The 20155-nt window shown below is 45.1% G+C and overlaps 1 protein-coding gene across 2 annotated transcripts; it reads right to left on the bottom strand.

Annotated features, from left to right (window-relative positions):
* Positions 1 to 9117: 9117 nt before the first annotated feature.
* Ldha (lactate dehydrogenase A) lies at positions 9118 to 19258 on the bottom strand. Of its 2 annotated transcripts, none has more exons than XM_036200161.1 (8): positions 19123 to 19258; positions 17296 to 17448; positions 15811 to 15928; positions 14724 to 14897; positions 14184 to 14357; positions 12778 to 12895; positions 10522 to 10645; positions 9118 to 9758 (listed from the first exon to the last, which is right to left on the bottom strand). In XM_036200161.1, exons 2-8 carry the CDS (start codon positions 17419 to 17421, stop codon positions 9594 to 9596), a joined length of 999 nt encoding a protein of 332 aa, XP_036056054.1. In that variant the 5' UTR covers positions 17422 to 17448; positions 19123 to 19258; the 3' UTR covers positions 9118 to 9593. The 2 variants fall into 2 exon arrangements, with proteins under 2 accessions (XP_036056054.1, XP_036056047.1); XM_036200154.1 differs by lacking the exon at positions 19123 to 19258 and adding an exon at positions 18839 to 19079.
* Positions 19259 to 20155: the final 897 nt, after the last annotated feature.

The following is a 20155-nucleotide window of genomic DNA, read 5'->3' as shown; positions in this document are numbered from 1 at the left end:
AAAGCTGTGGTTCTCAACCTGTGGGTCTCTGCCCCTTTAGGGTCATATATCAGATATCCTGAATAACAGATATTTATATTACAATTCATAACAGCAACAAAATTGCAGTTATGAAGTATAACAAAATAAGTTTGGTTTTTGGTTTTTTTTTTTGAGACAAGGTTTCTTTGTGTAGCCTTGGCTGTTTGGAACTTGCTCCGTAGACCAGGTTGATCTCAAACTCACAGAGATCCACCAGCTTCTGCCTCCTGAGTGCTGGAATTAGAGGAGTGCACCACCACTGTCTGGCCTGCAATGAAATAATTTTATGAATGGGGGTCACCACAACATAAGGAACTGTATTAAAGAGTCCTAGCATTAGCAAGGTTGAGAACCACTGCTTTAAAGGAATAGAACTCCCAGAATATATATATATACACACACACAGGTATATACAAATACATATACATATATACACATATACATATATATTAAAAGAGGATTGTTACACTGGCTTACAGGCCATGGTCTGGGTAGTCCAACAATGGCTGTTTCACACAGGAGAGGCTGAGAATTCAGTAGTTTCTCAGTCCACAAGGTTGGATGGTTTAGCAGTTCCAAACTGCCACTGGAGGCCTGGAGGACCCCTGACCAGCTGCTCGCCCAGTCTACATTGGCATCCCTAAGAAGTTGATTATAATATGGATGACAGAATGCCACAGCAACAGAATAGATGAAGTTGCCAGTGAGACTGACGGCAAGCAGGCAAAAAGCAGTTTCCTTCTTCCAGGTTCTTTGATGTGGGCTGCTACCAGAAGGTGCCACCTAGATTTAGGATGAGTCTCCCTGCTTCAAGCAATCTTAGTGAGAGCCGCTGGTAGCAAAAGTCCATGGAGTATACAGCAGTGACAACTAGAGTTCAGAAGGTCAACCTATCAGAACTAAGGATTCTGTTAGAGGAAACCCTCACGCAAGGCATTATGGGATTATTGCCTTGAATGAACTGGCTGTCTCTTGTTGTAAATTTCTTGTGCAATAACAGTTATGAGTCTCCCAATTTACTGTGCATCTCCATGTTACATGGACATGTAATCTCACGATTGCATCTCAATCTTGTCACGACTTTCCCTATACATCTGGGGTAAGTGGATAACTGTCCCCAGCTGTGTTCATTTTTTTATTAACATACATCTGGCCAGGGCCATACTTCAGGCAAAAGTATTTCATCTAAGATACCTTTTTCCAAGGACAAAACTGCACGTAGATAAACATTAGCTCATCTCCCTTACAGATAAGAGAAAATAACCACTAGCAGTTAAATCCTCAACCCCTTACCTTCACCCCAGGTTATCTACACAAGACCCTCACTTAAGAGATTTACTGCTCACATTCCTAGGATGATGTTTTGGTCACTTGCTAGTTGCTGAGTTAAGGTTAGTTACTCCCCACTGACCCAAGGAGATTGCTGTTAAGGCCAGGCAGGTGATAGGTGCCAAGCTTCTTTCTTGTGCAAAGTAAGTTTGAATTCATCCTCAGCCAGGTGCTGTTCCTAGATTCCCTAATTGATCTTGGCCTTTAGTTGACCCTACCACAGAACTACCCTTCAATCACTCCCCTTTTGGGTTGTAATTGGAAGCTGACATTTTTGCTTTATGTGTGAATCCTTATCACCTCTCTCTTTTGCTTTGCCAAAGAATTACTGCATGTGTATAACTCCATAACTCCACCTCAGAACATCCCCCCCCCCCCTCAACCACAGACACTTTATACATTTTAGGATAGGTGGCAAAGTCCCTTGGGGAATGCTTAATATTTTATTGTCTTGTGATTTAAATGTGGTTGAACAGATTTTAAGCACTTAAGCGCTGATATTATCTCAATCAATGTTACATTACATGATAGAGGAAAGAAAAGGCAAATGGTTTAGTATACACGTAGATCCGCACAAACAGGTTCTTAACAAAGTAGGACAGAGGCACTAATGCCAGTTATGCTGTGGATGTCTCTCTGTATAAATAATATGCTGATTGGCCAGCAGCCAGGCAGGAAGAATAGACGGGACAAGCAGAGAAGAGAATTCTGGGATCAGGAAGGCTGAGTCAGGAGACGGTGCCAGCAGCTGCCATGAGTACCAACAGGTAAGAAACTGGTAAGCCAGGCTGGAGAGATGGCTCAGAGGTTAAGAGCAGTGAGCTCTTGCAGAGGTCCTAAGTTCAATTCTCAGCTCTGGTGACTAGCCTAGCAAATAACCTAGCTGTCATCATAGAGCCTTTGTCCAGTGACAGATGGAGGCAGATGCAGAGATCCACAGCCAGGCACCAGTCTGAGCTCTGGGAATCCAGTTGATGAGAGAGAGGAGAGATTCTGCAGGCGAGGGACATTGAGATCATGATGGGAGGACGTGCAGAGATGACCGGCCACACTAGTGGAAGCCCATGAACTGTGGACTGGTGGCTGTGGAGTCCCCATGGAACTGGACTAGGCCCCCTGGATACAGAAGATGTTTGTTTGGCTCGAACTGTTTGGGGGGCACCTAGGCAGGGTGATCAGGATCTGTCCCTGGTCTATGGGCAGGTTTCTGGAATCTGGTGCCTGTGGTGTGACACCTTGCACAGCCTTGGTGCAGTGGGAAGGGGCTTGAACCTGCCTAGGCTCAGTGTGCTGGGCTCTGCTGACTCCCCATGGGAGACCTCGATTTGGGGGATGTGGGGATATGGGGTGACTTGGCAAAGAGGGCTGGGGGTGGGAGGAGGGGGGATAGTATGTGGAGTGAGTAAAAAATAAATTTTCTAAATAAAGAAAAATGAAAAAAAGCAATAAGACAGATGTTCACAATAGGACAGATTCAGATGAAATAGTTTACAATGTGTGTAAAATATATGTAGGTTTGAAAAAGACAAAAAAAGTGATATATACAGTTATATAAACAAATACATCATTTTAAAAAATAAAATCTTTAAAGAGACAGTAAAGGTAGTATAAAAAATAAGCCACGTTAAGATGGATATCACACAGAGAATCTGGATTGTGTTGTCTTTGGGACTTTTAACTGCAGAAAAACATTTGATTGTAAAAGCTGTTGAGTTAAGCCAATATGTATATTTTAAAGGTACCTTGACTTAAAAATTTGGATGTAAGGCTATGTTGCTTTGGAAATGAGGCTCTGCTTTTATTTCTACAGAAAGCCAGAAGCTATGGATTTGTTCCAGATTAAGATACATCAGGTTTGACCAGCCAAGACCCCCTGAAAGGTCGGTCTCCAATGACACCATGGCCCAGATGATCCAACATCCAGAACAGTTTCAAGGCAACTGGCTCAGACAATACAGCCTCACGGACTACCCCATAGGCTTAAAATTCCTTTGGGTACCCATAGGATATAGCGCCCCCATCCAGCAGGAAGTAGTATGAGAAGCTACACCCAAATTCCCAAATATACCAAGCTGGCTTTGGAGATGAAATTGGCTCACTCCTTCTCTAAACCCAAGTATACTGCCAAAAAAAAAAAAAAAAGGTTTGAAAGATTCTTGTGTCCCATATCAGAAGAGCCCTCTAGTGTGGGACAGAGAAAAACCAATATTTTCATTTAAAACAGGTTGATTGTGGGTGCAGTCTCTTTCTAGAGAAGAAAACAGGATATGATATAGATGTGAGAGGATGAAAGGGTGGATTGATGGACCTACTTTTAAAAAGCAACAGCTTGTTTAAATTGCTATGGATTTTAGTTTATTGATACAAATTTAAAGTTAATTTTGTTATACTGTATGTGTATTTTTACTCTTGTTTAAGGTATTATGTTTACACAACTCATTTAAATTGTAATGGAACAATTAGTCTTCTATGATAGTCAAACTTACAGTCATGTTAAGTTTTCTAGGTATACATTGATATATTTCAGATAGACAGGTAATCTTCAAATGCTTCAAATACCTACAGAATATGGCATTTAAAATGTTTTTAAAAATTTAAACTTTCTGGACAATGAGACATATCTGCGCCTGGCAGCACTAATTTACTTCAAAGAGGAGGATGGGCATCAAAGACAGACACTCTATATGGAGTTTATCTTCTTCTTCTTCTTGGCAAAAATAGCCATTTGGGCAAGAAACTGTTCTTCCTGGACTGCTTGATTAACTGGTCATGCAGGACCCATGGAACTTTGCTTGGCAAAATGGTCCTTCAGGTTCCTGCTTCGCAGAGGAAACTGCCAGACCTTCTACAGGACACAGAGAAAAATGACTGGGAGACTCTAGTCCTGTGGGCTGAAGACAGAGGCCCCAAATTTACAAAGGAACTTGGGATAACTGTCCAGGCTGCCAGCTGTCTCTGTCTACTCTCGCAAGACTCCCAAAAGTTGCTTGTGTCCTTCTCCCGGTTCTCAGGTAATGTAATATCCTTCTGAGTTCTGAGGTCTTTGATGTGGTTGAAGACTACAGAGTTATAATTTCCTTAGTTATGATAAGAGATAAGTTAGATATGAAACCTTAGACTCACAAATAGAAGATAGATAGGATATCTTCTTTAATTTTGCCAAATATAAATAGATTAGATATTATAACTGTAATTCTTGCTTGATATATGTAATTTTACTATGTGAAAGTTAAAACCTTCCTTTTTGAAAAAAAAGAAAGGGGGAAGTGTGCTGTGGATATCGCTCTATATAAATAAAATGCTGATTGGTCAGTAGCCAGGCAGGAAGTATAAGCAGGACAAGCAGAGAAGAGAATTCTGGGAACAGGAAGGCTGAGTCAGGAGACACTGCCAGCTGCCGACATGAGTACCAACATGTAAGATACTTACTGGTAAGCCATGAGCCATGTGGCATTAATAGAAATGGGTTAATTTAAGATGTAAGAACTAGCCAGGCGGTGGTGGCACACGCCTTTAATCCCAGCACTCGGGAGGCAGAGGCAGGCAGATCTCTGTGAATTTGAGGCCAGCCTGGGCTACAGAGTGAGTTCCAGGACAGGCTCCAAAGCTACACAGAGAAACCCTGTCTCGAAAAACAAAAACAAAACAAAACAAACAAACAAAAAAAAGCAAGAACCAGATAGCTAAAAGCCTGAGCCATAGGCCAAACTGTTTAAATAATGTAAGAGTTTGTATGTTTATTTTATGAGTGGGCTGCATGACTGCCTGGGCTTGGTGGGAGCTGGAGAGAAACTCTCCAGCTACACAATTATACTCATTTCTGCAACTGGTTACATGGTCTTAGCTGGTACTTCTAACTTCCTCTACTATTCACTCTGTATTTCCTCCACCCTCAGCAGGTTTGGGTTCTTTTCCTGGAGGAATGACCCATACTTTCTTCCAAACTGTCAGGGCCCCTTGTCACCCTGCCTGGATTAGGTTGTGGTTTCCCAGTGGCTTTACTCACAGGCCATGGTAGGACCCAGAGACTCCCCAAAGGATCCTCTGCACTCCAGGCATAAATCTTCTCACCTGCATTGTGGAGAAGCAATCCGATGTCCCCACAGTGATCTGGATCAATCACCCCTCCTAACAATACTATTCCTTTCTTTCAGAAGCCCAAAGTCAGTGGGTGATATGTGGTGGGGTAGGGAGTCTGGCTTTATTTCAATGAATGCTTGTTGTGTCTCCTGGCAGTACACTGGTCCCTCTGAAACCAAAACTCCTAAGCCTTCAGAACTTAAGTTCTTAGGAACAGGAAGCAAAAAATTTCCTACTGAGTCACTAGAGGTGATGGTTACTGGAACTTTTTTTTCCCATCCCTTAACTCCTGGATCTATGATTCCTGGCTATGGAAAAACTGCACCATATAGTAGATGTTGATTCAATACTTCCTTCTGGGGGATCCTCCCCAGCCCTCCAGACTGCTGCTGCTGAATTGGTGCTGTGACTCTGTCTTCAAAGGGCCATTTCACTCACATCAGAACAAATGCTTTTAGATGGTTAGGGAACATGGTAAAAGCAGTGGATTTCATGAGTGTGGGCCCACTGCTGCAGTTCTCTGGCTGTGAAGTGAGTTCCCTGGTCAGAAGCAATACTGTGTGGAATACCATGACAGTGGATAAGGAAGGCATTGTGTAAGTCCACAGATGGTGATTTTGGAAGAAGCATTACATGTAGGAAAGGCAAGTCCATGACCAGTATAATCTCCTCCAGTAAGGACAAAGTGTCCTTTCCATGAAGAAAGTAGTCCAATGTAGTCTACCTGGCACCTGCTGGATGGCCACCATATGGCGTCATACTAGGGGGCTCAGTGTTGTCTCTGTGGTTGGCTGATCTAGCACGTAGCAGTAGCTGTAGCCACATCACCCTCGGTGAGTGGAAGCCCATGTTGTCAAGTGCATGTATAACACCCATCTCTGCCCACTTTGTTCATGGGCCCACTGGACAAGGACAGAGATGGATGGGGAACGAGACTGACTGTCCACAGAACAGGTCATTCTGTCTCCTTGATTTCTGAACGCCTCCTCTGCTGAAGTCACCTTTTGATGAGCATTTACATGGGACAGAAGTATCTTCACATCCTTTGCCCATTTGTGGACAGCCATTCACAAACTTCTTCCCCAGATAATTTTCTCACAATTTTCTAATCTTCTCTTTCCAACTCCCTGACCCTCCAGCCAGTCTGTTGGCTACAGCTCATGAATAAGTGAACAATTGGTCATCTGGTCAGTTCCTATTTCAAGCAAAATATTGACCATGTGTACTGCCAAAAGCCTGCCCATTTTGAAGATTTCCCTTCCCCAATGTCATTCAGGGTTGTCCCAGAAAGAGGTTGTAATGCTACCACTGTCCACTTCTGGGTAGTTCCCACATAATGTGCAGAACCATCAATAAACCAGGGGGAACACCCCATGAGGTATATGCTTGGGACAAAAGGCATTGTGACTGCAATAGAAAACCATAGGCATTTGGGCAACTTCTTCATGGAACTTGCTTGTGCTGTGAGGATCTGCTCAGGCCTGATGGTATTTATACCACTTCTACTTGTTAATAGACTGCTGCTGTGTACCTCCTACTTTATGACTTGGTGGGTCAGATAATACCCAGTTCATGATGGGCAGCTCAGGTCACATAATAACTTAGTGGCCTATTGTAAGCAGCCTTTGTCTGTCCTGTCAGCCAATTCCCAAATACTGACACAGAGACTTATTATGAAAGCTCAGCCTTAGCTTAAAGATTATTCATTTACTATGTATACAACATTCTGTCTCTATCTCATTACAGATGGTTGTGAGTCACCATGTAGACACTGGAAATTGAACTCAGGACCTCTGGAACAGCAGACAGTGCTCTTAACCTCTGAGCCATCTCTCCAGCCTGCTTAGACTTGTTTCTAATTAGCTCTTATAACTTAAATTAACCCATTTCTATTCATCTACATGCTGCCACATAGCTTGTGGCCTTTACCTCTCTTCCCCCACCATGTCCTGCTTCCTGTGTCAGGTTAGTGACTCCCCATTTCTTCTTCCCAGGGCACTTTCTGTCCAGATGTTCCGCCTGTACCTCCTGCCTAGCTATTCACACTTTAGCTTTTTACTTAACCGGTCACAGTGACACTTCTTTGCACAGTGTTATCAAATATCTCACAACAGCCTATTGTCCATGTTCATTTCCACTAAGACCCAGTAACAGGCCAAGAACTTTCTCTTAAAGGGAGAATAGTTGTCTGCAGATGATGCCTTGCTATAAAATCCCAAAGATTGTTGTGGATACTGCTCTGTATGTTGTGAATGTGTTGCTCTGATTGGTTAGTAAATAAAGTGCTGATTGGCCAGTAGCCAGGCAGGAAGTATAGGCGGGACAAAGAGAGAGAATTCTGGGAACAGGAAGGCTGAGTCAGTTGCCAGCCAGACACAGAGGAAGCATGATGTGAAGGCAGACCTGGGCAAAGGTACCAAGCCTTGTGGCTAAACATAAATAAGAATTATGGGTTAATTTAAGTGTAAGATCTAGCTAACAAGAAGCCTGAGCCATTAGGCCAAACAGATTTGTGTGTTTATTTGGGTCTGAGGAGCTGTGGGCCCAGGAGGGACTGGAGAAAACTCCAGCTACAAAAAGGTCTCTTCTGTTATTCTCTAGAGACCTGCCAAAAGCTCCAACAGCATTCCTATCTGACACTGTCACTCCAAATACCATAGGGTCTGCTGGATCTTATGTTCCAAGTGGTAGAGCATCCTGCACAGCATCCTGGACCTGTTGAAGAGTCTCCTCTTCCAGGCTCCACACAAAGTTGGCAGCTTTCCTAGTCATTTGGTCTTTGGGCCAGAGTGACATACACAGGTGAGGAATGTGCTGTCTGCAGGACCCAGAGAGGACAACTAAATGTTGTGCTTCTTTCCTGGTGACAGGAGTGGCCAGATGCAATAATTTATCCTTCACCTTAGGAGCAGTATTTCTGCATGCCTCGCACCACTGGACTCCTAGAAATTTCACTGAGGCCCATAAAATGATTGGATTTATTCCCCATCCTCTGATGCACATACTTTTACCAAAAAGTCCAAAGTGGTTGCTACCCCTGGTCACATGATCCAATCAGCATGTTGTCAATATAGTGCACTAATGTGACATTTTATGGAAGAGACAAGTGACCAAGATCCCTTTGGGGGAGGGGGGGCTGGAGAGTTTGCTCAGTGGTTAGGAGTACTTGTTGCTTTTACAGAGGATCTGCACCACCATGTGGTTGCTGGGAATTCAACTCAAATTTTGGAAAAGCAGCCAGTATTCTTAACTGCTGAGCATCTCTCCAGCCTGAAGGGGTGTTTTAAGACCTGGGGATCCAATGCTTTATCAACTGAGTGTCTCCCCAGCCCAACTGTATCCTGTTTGTTTTCTAGACATGATTTTACTATGTATCTCCAGCTGTCTTGGAACTATGCAAACCAGGCTGGCTGAAATGCAGATTCACCTGCCTCTACTGGGATCAAAGGCAAGTAAGTGCCACTTTGACTGGCTGCCCAACTGCATCTTAAGAAATGCACTGGAGCTGGATAGTGGTGGTGCACGCCTTTAATCCCAGCTCTTGGGAGGCAAAGCCAGGTGGATCTGATAGTTTGAGGCCAGCCTGGGCTACAGAGTGCATTCCAGGATAGTCAGGACTGTCACATAGAGAAACCCTTGCATGAACAACAAACAAACAAACAAAAAAGAAAGAAGGAATGAGCAGAGTAATCACTGTTCAAGGTTTATTTGGTGTTTTCATTGGCATGACACTTGGGTAGTTGGTTGCATCATCCATATGCAGATCTTACTTTTTACATAATATTTCAATGTACACTACAGACACATAATACACAAAATAATATCCTTTAGAACAGTTATGCACAAATATGCATAATGGATTTACCCACTGGAGCCACGTTATGACTAACTGGGAACTCACTGGCCTAGGCATGTTTGGTGAGGGTGCACAGCAGACACGGCAGGCTCCCAAGGTAACTGAAGCCTGCACACAATTGGCAGTGTGTCTCAACTATCACATCAACCAGGTTACCACTACACAAGTACCACTTAGCATCAGGGTGGAGCTGTGGGAACCGCCACCTTAACACAACACCACTAAGCACAGCTCAGAGGAGACAGTGTGGTCTCCATAGAAACCCTGCTGCAGCCTGGACAGTGAAGCTCTAGGACATCTGAGGATTTTAGAACTGCAGCTCTTTCTGGATGCCCCAGAGCGTATCTGCACTCTTCTTCAAGCGGGCCTCCTCTTCAGGAGTCAGAGTCACCTTCACAACATCTGAAATTCCATTTTGTCCCAGGACACAAGGGACACTGAGGAAGACATCATCCTTGATCCCATAGAGACCCTGGACACAAAATGATTACATTTCAATTGCACACCCTCAGGTTTCCCAGGATTTAGATCTCATACAGTTATGAAGCCTTTTCCAAACAGCAAGTGTGCTGGTCTGTCCTAGTCCAGAGATGCCCAGGTATGATGTAGTAATGGACAGTGTAATAGAAAGTCACTACGACAACAACAGCTAGGCTTGGCACATGCCTGTTATCCCAGCACATGGGAGCTGGAGGCAGGAGAGAGTTCAAGGTTATCCTCAGCTACACAACAAGTTCAAGGCCAGGCCAGGTGACCCTTGCCTCAAAAAAGCAAAGCAAACCAAAAGCAAAACCCCCAAACTCTCACCAATGTACATAATACACTGCACTTCCCAATATCTGTAACACTGGTAACTGAGCAAGGTCTCCTACATGGCTCAGCATAAATCTTAGTCAGATATCTACAGCGCTAGTGGGACATTAACTCCACAGGCCAGCTATTTCTTTCCAAAAGAAAAGCATGAATGGAGGAATTTACATCAGCTCAGCCAGTGTAACTGGGGGCTAACTTGAGTCTGCTCAAGACTTTGCAAAGCCAAGAAATAAGAATCCATTATCGGCGGGTGGTGGCGCACGCCTTTAATCCCAGCACTTGGGAGGCAGATCTAGGTGGATCTCTATGAGTTCGAGGCCACCCTGGTCTACAAATTGTGTTCCAGGACAGGCTCAAAGTTACACAGAAAAACCCTGTCTCAAAAACCAAAAACCTCCCCCCCCCATAAAAGAATCCATTACCTTAATCATGGTAGAAATGGGATGCACCCGCCTAAGATTCTTCATCATGCTCTCAGCCAGGTCGGCCACGGAGAGGCCAATGGCCCAGGAGGTGTACCCTTTGAGTTTAATCACCTCATAGGCGCTGTGGGACAGGAAGGACAGACAGCAAAGGGTGAAAGACATGGAAAGACAAGGAAGATAAATAAAGGTTTTACTGGACACATGACCATATTACAATAAATACCACCAAGACATGTTATATAGTCAAGCAAGCCCTTTGCCAGTAAGGGCAAAAGCAAGGCAAAAAGACTGACCCCCAAGGGACTGAGAATTTTGTACACTGATAGAGGCATAGAGAGAATACATTGTCAAGACAACTGAACCATAACAACCAACCTGGAAGAGTCTCTGAAATGAAATGGGAGGGGGCTGGTGAAATGGCGAAGACTAGGAATGATGGCAGAAAAACAGAAGAAGTGAATGTGGACCCAACTGGAAATGCACGCTGTGGGCATTCAAACATATGGCACCCAATTGACAGCCTTTTGGTGAAGAACAGGAGCCATGCTCTTGCTGGAGGAAAGGTCACTGGGGGTGGGCTTTGGGCTTCAAAAGCAAACACCATTTAGCTCTCTGCTACTGCTGAAAGCAGCCTGCCACCCTCTATCCGTACCTCTGCTCCACCACCAGAGACGACTAACCCTTGGGAACCCTAAGCCCCAAACAGACTTTCTCCTGGAATTTGGTTTGGTTGTGTGCTCTGTCACAGCAACAGAAAGTCACTAATACAAAATCCATGAAGCTGACACACAGCACACTTGAATCAAGGTCATCTCAAGTGAAACAGGATGATGAGCTAAGGTCACTTACAGCATTTCTAATATTTGCTTAAGAATCTAGAATTTGGGGCTGGAGAGATGGCTTAGAGGTTAAGAGCACTGACTGTTCTTCCAGAGGTCCTGAGTTCAATTCCCAGCACCCACATGGTAGCTCACAACATCTGTAATGAGAGCTGGCACCTTCTTCTGTATACACAATAAATAAATAAATTTTAGAAAAAAAAAACAAAGCTGGGCAGTGGTGGTGCATGCCTTTAATCCCAGCACTTGGGAGGCAGAGGCATACAAAGACATCTGAGTCTAAGGCCAGCTTGGTCTACATGGTTTCAGGACAGCCAGGACCACACAGAAACCATCTCAAAAACAGAAACAGGGCTGGAGAGATGGCTCAGAGGTTAGAAGCACTGGTTGGTCTTCCAGAGGTCCTGAGTTCAAATCCCAGTAACCACATGGTGGCTCACAGCCATTTGTAATGAGACCTGGTGCCCTCTTCCAGCCTGCAAGGATACATGCAGGCAGAACACTATATATATAATAAATAAATTTTATAAAAAAAGAAAAAGAAAAAAGAAACAAAATGAGCCGGGCCATGGTGGCACTGGCCAGGTAGAGATAGGCAGATGAGTTTGAAGCCAGCCTGGTCTACAAAGTAGGTTCCAGGACAGCCAGGGCCACAGTGAAACCCCATCTAGAAAAAAAAAAAAAACTAACTAAAAGAATCTAGACCATACTTATACCTGCATTATGCAAATAAAGAAGGTGGCCATGCTTCTATTAGTACACGTAAAATAAAAACTTGTTACAAATATTTGATTTCTGGGGGCTGCAGAGGTAGCTCAGTGGCTGGGAAGACTGGCAGCACTTCAGGATATAGGTTTGATCCACAACACCAACAAGTTGTCTGTGACTCCAGTCCAAGGAATTCTGTGCCTTCTTCTGGACTACTTGGATACATGCAGGCAAAACACCCATACAGATAAAAATAAACACATCTTATAAAAACATTTTAAAAGATCCTTCTGGCTGGATATTTTATCCCAGCACTCGGGAGGCAGAGCCAGGTGCATCTCTGTTGAGTTCGAGGCCAGCCTGGTCTATAGAGCGAGATCCAGGACAGGCACCAAAGCTACACAGAGAAACCTTGTCTCAAAAACCATAAAACCAACAACCAAGAAAACTGTGTGTTGCAGATCTGTTTCCAGTTATAAAAGAACTGCCAAATTATTTTCCAAGGAGAGAGAACACCTTACGTTCCCACCAATGTGTAAGCACCACTGTTGGCACCTCTTGCCTATATTTGGTGCTGCTTTTATTTTAGCGTTTTGTTTGTGGTATTACGATGAACAAAGCTTAATAAAAATTGTAAACAAAAGCACTCAAATGAAAATGCTACTAAAATCTTAAACCTCGTAGATAAAAAATGTACAAGCCTCACCTGTCAACCACCTGCTTGTGAACCTCCTTCCACTGCTCCTTGTCTACATCGGAGCCCAGTTCTGGGTTCAGATTCTTTAGGGAGACTCCAGCAACATTCACACCACTCCACACAGGTACTGGAAGAAAGAGGCAGTTACACCACTGTTTCCACACAACAGCACAGAACAAGAACTGTGCCCCCCTCTTCTACCCTCATCTGCAGAGTCAAGATTATCAAAGCCTGACTTCAGAGTATATAAAACCAAGAACTGTATATTCCAACCTACTTACTTTCCTGCTTTTTGTTTTGTTTTTAAAGATTTATCTATTATGTATACAGTGTTCTGTCTGCACATATCCCCGAAGGCCAGAAGAGGGCACCAGATCTCATTACAGATGGTTGTGAGCCATCATGTGGTTGCTGGAAATTGAACTCAGGACCTTTGGAAGAGCAAGCAGTGCTCTTAACCTCTGAGCCATCTCTCCAGCCCTTGTTTTGTTTTTTGAAACAGGGTTGGTTTCTCTGTGTAGTTTTGGTGCCTGTCCTAGATCTCGCTTTATAGACCAGGCTGGCCTTGAACTCAGAGATCTGTCTAGCTCTGCCTCCTGAGTGCTGGGATTAAAGGTGTGCACCACCACTGCCGGCTTACTTTCCTGTTCTACTGAACCACGTATACTATGTACTTACTAATATCATGATTCAAGTCAAGTTTAAACTGCTGAATGAAGTAAATGACTGAAGTTGTCCTAAGGCGCGTGGTTAACATGTCCAGGGGCTGAGGACATAGCTCAGTAAACTGTATGCTTAGCACATGTGAGGATCCTGGGTTCAATTATTAGCACCAAGATGAATGAACAAAGGAATGGATGAATAGGCGGGGCATGGTGGCTCATGGCAGCAATTCCAACAGCCAAAAAACAAAGGCTGGACTGTTATGAGTCCCAAGCCAGCCTGGGGTCCAGTCTCAAAATAATATTAAAATAAATTAACATATCCAAGCTTATTTACTTCCATGGAAAGAAAAATACAATTTCATGATTGTCCCCGTCATAAATGTGATGCAACATGGTCAAAAATCTTTCATTAGCATAGACTCCAATAGTAGTCTCCAGAAAACCATACCCAACCCTAATTAATGGATACTTAGGTTAAAGACTTAAAAATGGACTTATTATGCATACAGTCTTATGTTTGCCTACATGTCAGAAGAGGGCATCAGCTCTCATTATAGATAGTTGGGAGCTCCCATGTTGCTGGGAATTGAACTCAGGACCTCTGTAAGAGCAGCCAGTGCTCTTAACCTCTGAGCCATCTCTCCAGCCCATGTTAAAGACACTTATTCAGTAAAGAAATGCTTAGAGACATCTCATACTATCTTTGTTTTCAAAAAGAGAAAAAAAAAAATCCTGATATTAAAGACTTACCACTGGAGTCTCCATGCTCCCCTAGGACCCATCCATGACAGCTTAGCGGGTGAATGCCCAGCCTTTCTCCCATCAGGTAACGGAACCGAGCTGAATCCAGATTGCAACCACTCCCAATAACTCGGTTTTTGGGGAAGCCACTTATCTTCCAGGCCACGTAGGTCAAGATATCCACTATAAAAAACAAAACAAAATTTAGATAACAGCTAACAAAAAAAGACTACAGGATACACGATTTTGACACTGTTGAAGATGGATCAGTATTTGTTAACATCTTTACTCTATAACTCATGTCCAATTATTCAATATATCATTAAAAAAAGAGTGCACCAATTAAAATAGAATTACTTATAGCTTTACTCCTCATGAGTAAGAAACACTAAACTTTGCAATTATATTCACAGGCATTTAATGTTTATAAATGAACTATTTTATAAAAATACAAATCAACAGAAAATTAATGAACACGTGTACACATAGTGTAACATGTATCATCAGGGTAAGTACAGAGTGTCTGCTTATGCATTTTAAAAGCCTCACCTGGGTTTGAAACAATAAGCAGTTTGCAGTTTGGACTATACTTCACAACATTGGGAATGATGAACTTGAAGATGTTCACATTTCGCTGGACCAGATTGAGTCGGCTCTCTCCCTCTTGCTGACGGGCCCCCGCTGTGATAATGACCAGCTTGGAGTTCGCAGTCACACTGTAGTCTAGAGAAAAGATCAGGGATGAAGGTCCGTCCCTTCAGGGAGCTCTTACCTACACAGGCACAACTTGTTCTGTAAACCTTTGTACATGGCAGATGGAGACCCCCTGATTGATGTTCAGACCTGCCCTTGGGACGCACTGTTTTATAACTGGTCTCTGAAACTGGAGGAGTAACCTTGATGCCTTTCTCATACTGCACGTTTAGACAGATTTTATCACAACATGAAGGAATCCAGTTTATTCCATCACGTCTATTTCTACCCACTGTAGTATATCCTCTTTCTCCTCTCCCCAACTTGAGACTTGCAATGTGTACCTCCATCTGGCCTGGCCCTAAATATACAGACCACCACACCTGGCCTTCTTTTCTCTCACTTTTTACTGAGAGCCCAGCAATCCTCTCCCACCCCTTCCTCTCTGATCTCACTCACCTGTAGGCCCTGTGGCACAGAGCAGCTGACCCAGAGAGGTAAGCCCATCAGGTAAGAGGTCAAAGACGTCCAACCCTGGGTTCCTGGCTGGGTGCCAGCTAAATGTCAAAAGGTCAAGAACAGGCCTCTATGGTGAAGTTCTCAAGTCTGTGTTAGTACACGATATGAGCAGGGCGGACACATCATTTAGACATGTGCAGCAAAGCTGGGTCTGTCACTCGGCCATCAGAGCCCTTGTCTGGCATGTACAAGGCTCTGGGCTCCATCTTAGCAACACACATTCGAAACTGTAGATTCAGAACTTTTCCATATTATGTGCAAATTAGGTTTCCACTTAAAATCCTTTACTAGCAATGGCAGCTTTAATAGGTATTAAGAACCAGTGCAAAAGAACCCCTAAGGCCCTCCTGTCTTGAAGAGATGGGATTTTAAACCTGAGGAAGACTTAAAAGATGTGGACTAAGGGAAGTTAGCCCTAACCAACCTTTGCCAGAGACAATTTTTGGTGTTCTGAGGAAAAGGCTGCCGTGCTGGAGATCCATCATCTCTCCCTTCAGCTTGTCTTCCATGACATCAACAAGGGCAAGCTCATCGGCCAAGTCCTAGAAGACGAAATTGAGTTAAATGGGAAACTTATTGAGGGTTTTCAGGACATGCAATTTTCTGAATTCCAGGCATAGAAGAGCCCTATTTCAGTCTCTGACAGGATGCATTCAAAGCAGAGGCAGTCCATTCAAACCCACTACTTCCCAGATGGCCCCATGCAGAGCAGAGTCTCTCTCCTGCTCCTGACTGGAGGAGCTTCTTTCTCTGTGGGGATGTGAGTCACTGTTGTCCAGTACCAAGGCTTGAGACTAGGACCAGGCAAAGCTCAGTGGTAGACCGTTGCCTAGCATCAGTGAGACCTTAAGTGGGGGAGGGGAGACTCAGAATTAATGAAGCCACAGGCAAAGCCGGGTACATCATTGCATGCCTTTAAAGGCTGCAGCAGGAAGGCACGTACAGTCAAACCTCTATCTCCAAGACAAGAGTGTGGCTTAATCTATGACTGTTCCACAGAAGGAAACTCTGTCCTTAAATATTTTCAATATTTGAGAGGCAAACACGGTCTACAGAATGAGTTCCAGCTAGGGCTGGAAAGAGAAACCTGTCTCAATGCCCCCCAACATAAATATCCATTTTAAGTTGTCAACTTTTTAATGTAAACTAGGTTTTAGTTAATGTTATAACAGTCTTCAAAGCCAGGTGTGATGTTACACACCTATAATCCCAACACCCAGGAAGATGAGACAGGAAGATTGCTTCAAGTTTGAGGCTAGGCTGAGCTAACCAAGAACATTTACCCTGTCTCAAAGTGTTTTCTAATCCAACTGCAAGTCATGTGACTAAACTTCAGCTTTAGTTGAGATGGCTCCCAGAGTGAAAGCAGTCCCTGCACAAGCCTGATGAGTTGCATTTGACCCCCAGAACACATAAGGTAGGAGGGAAACCAGTCACCCTCCGAACTCCAGACATGCAAACACGTGTGTGCTGATACACATTTTTTTCCCAAAGGAAAACTGTTATAAATCAGGGAACAATCAGCTTTGAATATAAGGTCAAGATACCCCATTCAGTAGGATTTTATTTTTTACCATATGTACATATAAATTTCAATGAAAAACTTTAGAGCTGGGTAGATAGCTCTAGCTAGCATGTGGGAGACCCTAGGTTCATTCAACTCCTTGCATTGAATGGTATAATTAAAGGGACTCTTCTCTCTTGTAGGGTATGCTAACACACTGCAGAGCATTTCAAATAGGCTTCAGCCTGATAACCTTTGACACTGTTGCTTTGTATAATCCTTCTTGTGCACCACTATGTTGCAAAATGTTTCCTAGTCGGCCGTAACAGTTTTACATACCATGTGACAAAGTATATGCGCCACCCGCCCCATGCATGGCTTGTGATATGAAGGACCCCCACTTACCTTCATTAGGATACTGATGGCACAAGCCATGCCAACAGCACCAACCCCAACAACCGTAATCTTGTTCTGGGGGGCTTGTTCTTCCTTAAGTAGATTCACAATCAGCTGGTCCTTGAGGGTTGCCATCTTGGTGGACTTTGAACTTTTTGGGACCTAAGGTGAGAGTATTTCGTGACCTCTCCAGGTATAATCACCAAGTCCCAGTCTTACTTTACATCCTTTGGACTGCTTTCAATTAAGTAACAATACGTCAGTGACTAAAAGGGGCAGAAGTGGAAAACAAAAGTGGCCATAATGCCAGATCTGGTCTGGCTCTTAACGTCAAGAAGGTCCTCACCTTGAAATGGAAAAATACTACTGAGGTCTCCGTGTAGGTGCATCCTCCTGAGGACTTACTCATTTTTTACTGACCCCAAAAGGAGATGGCTTCTCTTCCGACACGATCAGAATTGCCCCCCCCAGTCTTCTCACCACCCAGAATCCTACAGTCAGCAGGTGCCAAGTTGCCCCAGGCAGTACCAAAAACCAAGAGCAGAGGGCGCCAATAACGGCCACAAAGTGTGACCCTAAGGAAAAGCAACGTGCTGAGGCCCTGCGCACGCGCAGGCTTGCGACCGCCGGTCCCCCTCCTCCCCCCGGAACCCACAAGTTTTATGAGCAGTCCGGATGTCTAAGACCGACAGGCCTGGTATGCTGGTGCGCGTGCGCAATTTCAGAGCGGGGCAGAAAGATAGGTCTACTGGCTGCTTTCCATGGATGAGACTTCCAAGTAGGCAGTTCGAGGTCAGACTTCGGACCTTACTAGATCCCAAAGCACATGCAAGCATCGTGAGGAGGGCCTGTTAGCCACCTGGCTTGGCGCCACGGTCAGATTTCAAATGCCAATACTGGGAACCAAGACCTTTAAAGCACCCACCCGCCAGGGCGGGGCCTCGTTTGCCAGGATGAAGCGGCTAAGGGGAAATTTCTTCAGTTCCGAAATGGGAACACTGTCATGGAGGGCCCAAGGCCCGGAGACTCCAGAATCACGAGGCACACTTTTCCCCCAGCAAGCACTACGTCTATTTTTGAAATCGTTCCAAAAAGCAAAAGGACCCGTTACGATTTCCGGGCAGCCAGCCCAGGGGCACCAAGCCGGAATCCGGTCTCCTTACAACCGCTGCTATTTCTAGACAGCTTTGGAAGGTTTCTGCAGGCTGGGAGCAAGGAGGGAGGCTCTTCCTGCAGAGAATCGGCCTCACCCAAACCTCAGTTCCGGGCTTCATTCGGGCAGGGTGCGTCTACTTCCACCTGCGACCCTATGGGTGTCGCAACTCCCTCAGCTACAGGTTTCTTCCTTCCGTCTGGGGTGCAAAGGGCTGCGACCCTTCCCGCTTAATCTCCGCACACAGCGCGATTAGCGCGATTTCTAGACACACCAGGAGCCCCTTAACAAATTGCATTTGAGCCAAAAGCTCACTATAATCTGCAGGAAGAAACCAGTCCACCAAGCCCACGAAAGAGAAAATGCAAACCGCAAGGCTTCTTTCTCCCAAGTACCCACCCCGGACGTGCTGAAGCTTTTTCGGCCGTCATGGGCTCCAGTAACCGGACCTCAAGTTTCGCATGGTTCTCTCGCACCTGTTCGGTCGCTCCCACCCTTTTGGCCAGCCACCCCCCTAGACCTTTCCTCAGCCACTTGGCTCTGTTCAGGCTGGGTGGGGTAGTCTGCTCCGTTCCCCCAGAGCGCAGTAGCCCACGGGTGCGGACCACCGCCCAAGCCTGGGGACCCAGTATCTCCACACCGCGTAGGGACCCCCGTGGGAGCAGCGTAGAGCTCTACCGTACCGCTAGTGCACGATGGACAGCAGCGTGGTCTGGGCTTGGCGACAGAGGCTCCAGCACTCCGCGCTGCGCGGGCGGGGCCTTAAATGGAAGCTCCGGGCTGACGTCACGGTGAGAGCCCGGCGGACGTGCCGGAACCCACGTGTGCGCTGGGCCGGGGACCTGAGTCCAGCCGGGCGGGGCCCCGCTGAGACTCGGGAGGCGCGCGCAGCTCAGTGGCCTCACGTGTCCCGCGACACCTCCAGGAACTGCCAAACCTACGTGATCTGCAAGCTCAGAACCAGGAGCCCGAAATGCTAGACCCTCTGCTTCCTCTTCCGTAAAACTTGTGGGACTCAGGGAAACCCTGGTCACTTTCTCCGTGGCTGTTCCCAGCCCTTTCTGGCATGCAGCAGGTCCTCAGTAAATATTGAAGGAAAGCATGCGCCAGCACCATGATGGGCCTTTCTCCTGCAGCTTACACTTACAAGTCCCAAACCAAGAGGGGTCTCAGCTCCTGAGGTCCTGCGAGTGTCTGGGGTCAATTTAAGTCCATGTCTGCACCCTACCACCCCATCTCAAGGCATTTGTGTATTAGCCTTACCAAAAAGTGCCAGTGTCCTGGTTTGTTTTCACATCCCTCTGTCTTTTAAGTTATTTTCCGTAGGCCTTTACTTATCACCAGTTCCTGTTCCTCGCCCAGCTTCCCCTTCATCGTGTGTGAATCTTCAGGTACTCCACCACTGTGACAGGATGTAAAATATAATTTGCAATTTCTTTAATTTCCTTAGTGATAGGAAGGACCTAGCGAATTGTGGTTTTCAGCCCTGTTCACCAGCCTCCCTGGAAGGGAGGTGTTCACTGAAGATTAAGGTCTATTAAAGTCTTGACTAAGATTTGAAGGGCTTCTGGTCCCAGGGTGCTGGAGCTGCAGCTGGCTCTAACTCCCAGAGAGAATGAGGCTCACAAGCCCCTACTTGCCCACTGCATGTCTTTATCTGCATCTGTATCCATTGTGTTTTTGTTTATTTGTTTTTGTTTTTGTTTTTTTTCTCGA

Source organism: Onychomys torridus, chromosome 1 (genome assembly GCF_903995425.1).
Source record: "Onychomys torridus chromosome 1, mOncTor1.1, whole genome shotgun sequence".
Lineage (NCBI taxonomy): Eukaryota > Metazoa > Chordata > Mammalia > Rodentia > Cricetidae > Onychomys > Onychomys torridus.
This window is presented reverse-complemented; position numbering and strand designations above follow the sequence as displayed.

Coding starts and splice junctions, on each gene's coding strand:
- Ldha (XM_036200161.1), bottom strand. CDS start 17,421: ATGGCAACCCTCAAGGACCAGCTGATTGTGAATCTACTTAAGGAAGAA. Junction 14,898..15,810: donor AAAAATTGTCTCTGGCAAAG/GTTGGTTAGGGC, acceptor TCTTTTCTCTAG/ACTACAGTGTGACTGCGAAC. Junction 14,358..14,723: donor GCTTATTGTTTCAAACCCAG/GTGAGGCTTTTA, acceptor TGTTTTTTATAG/TGGATATCTTGACCTACGTG.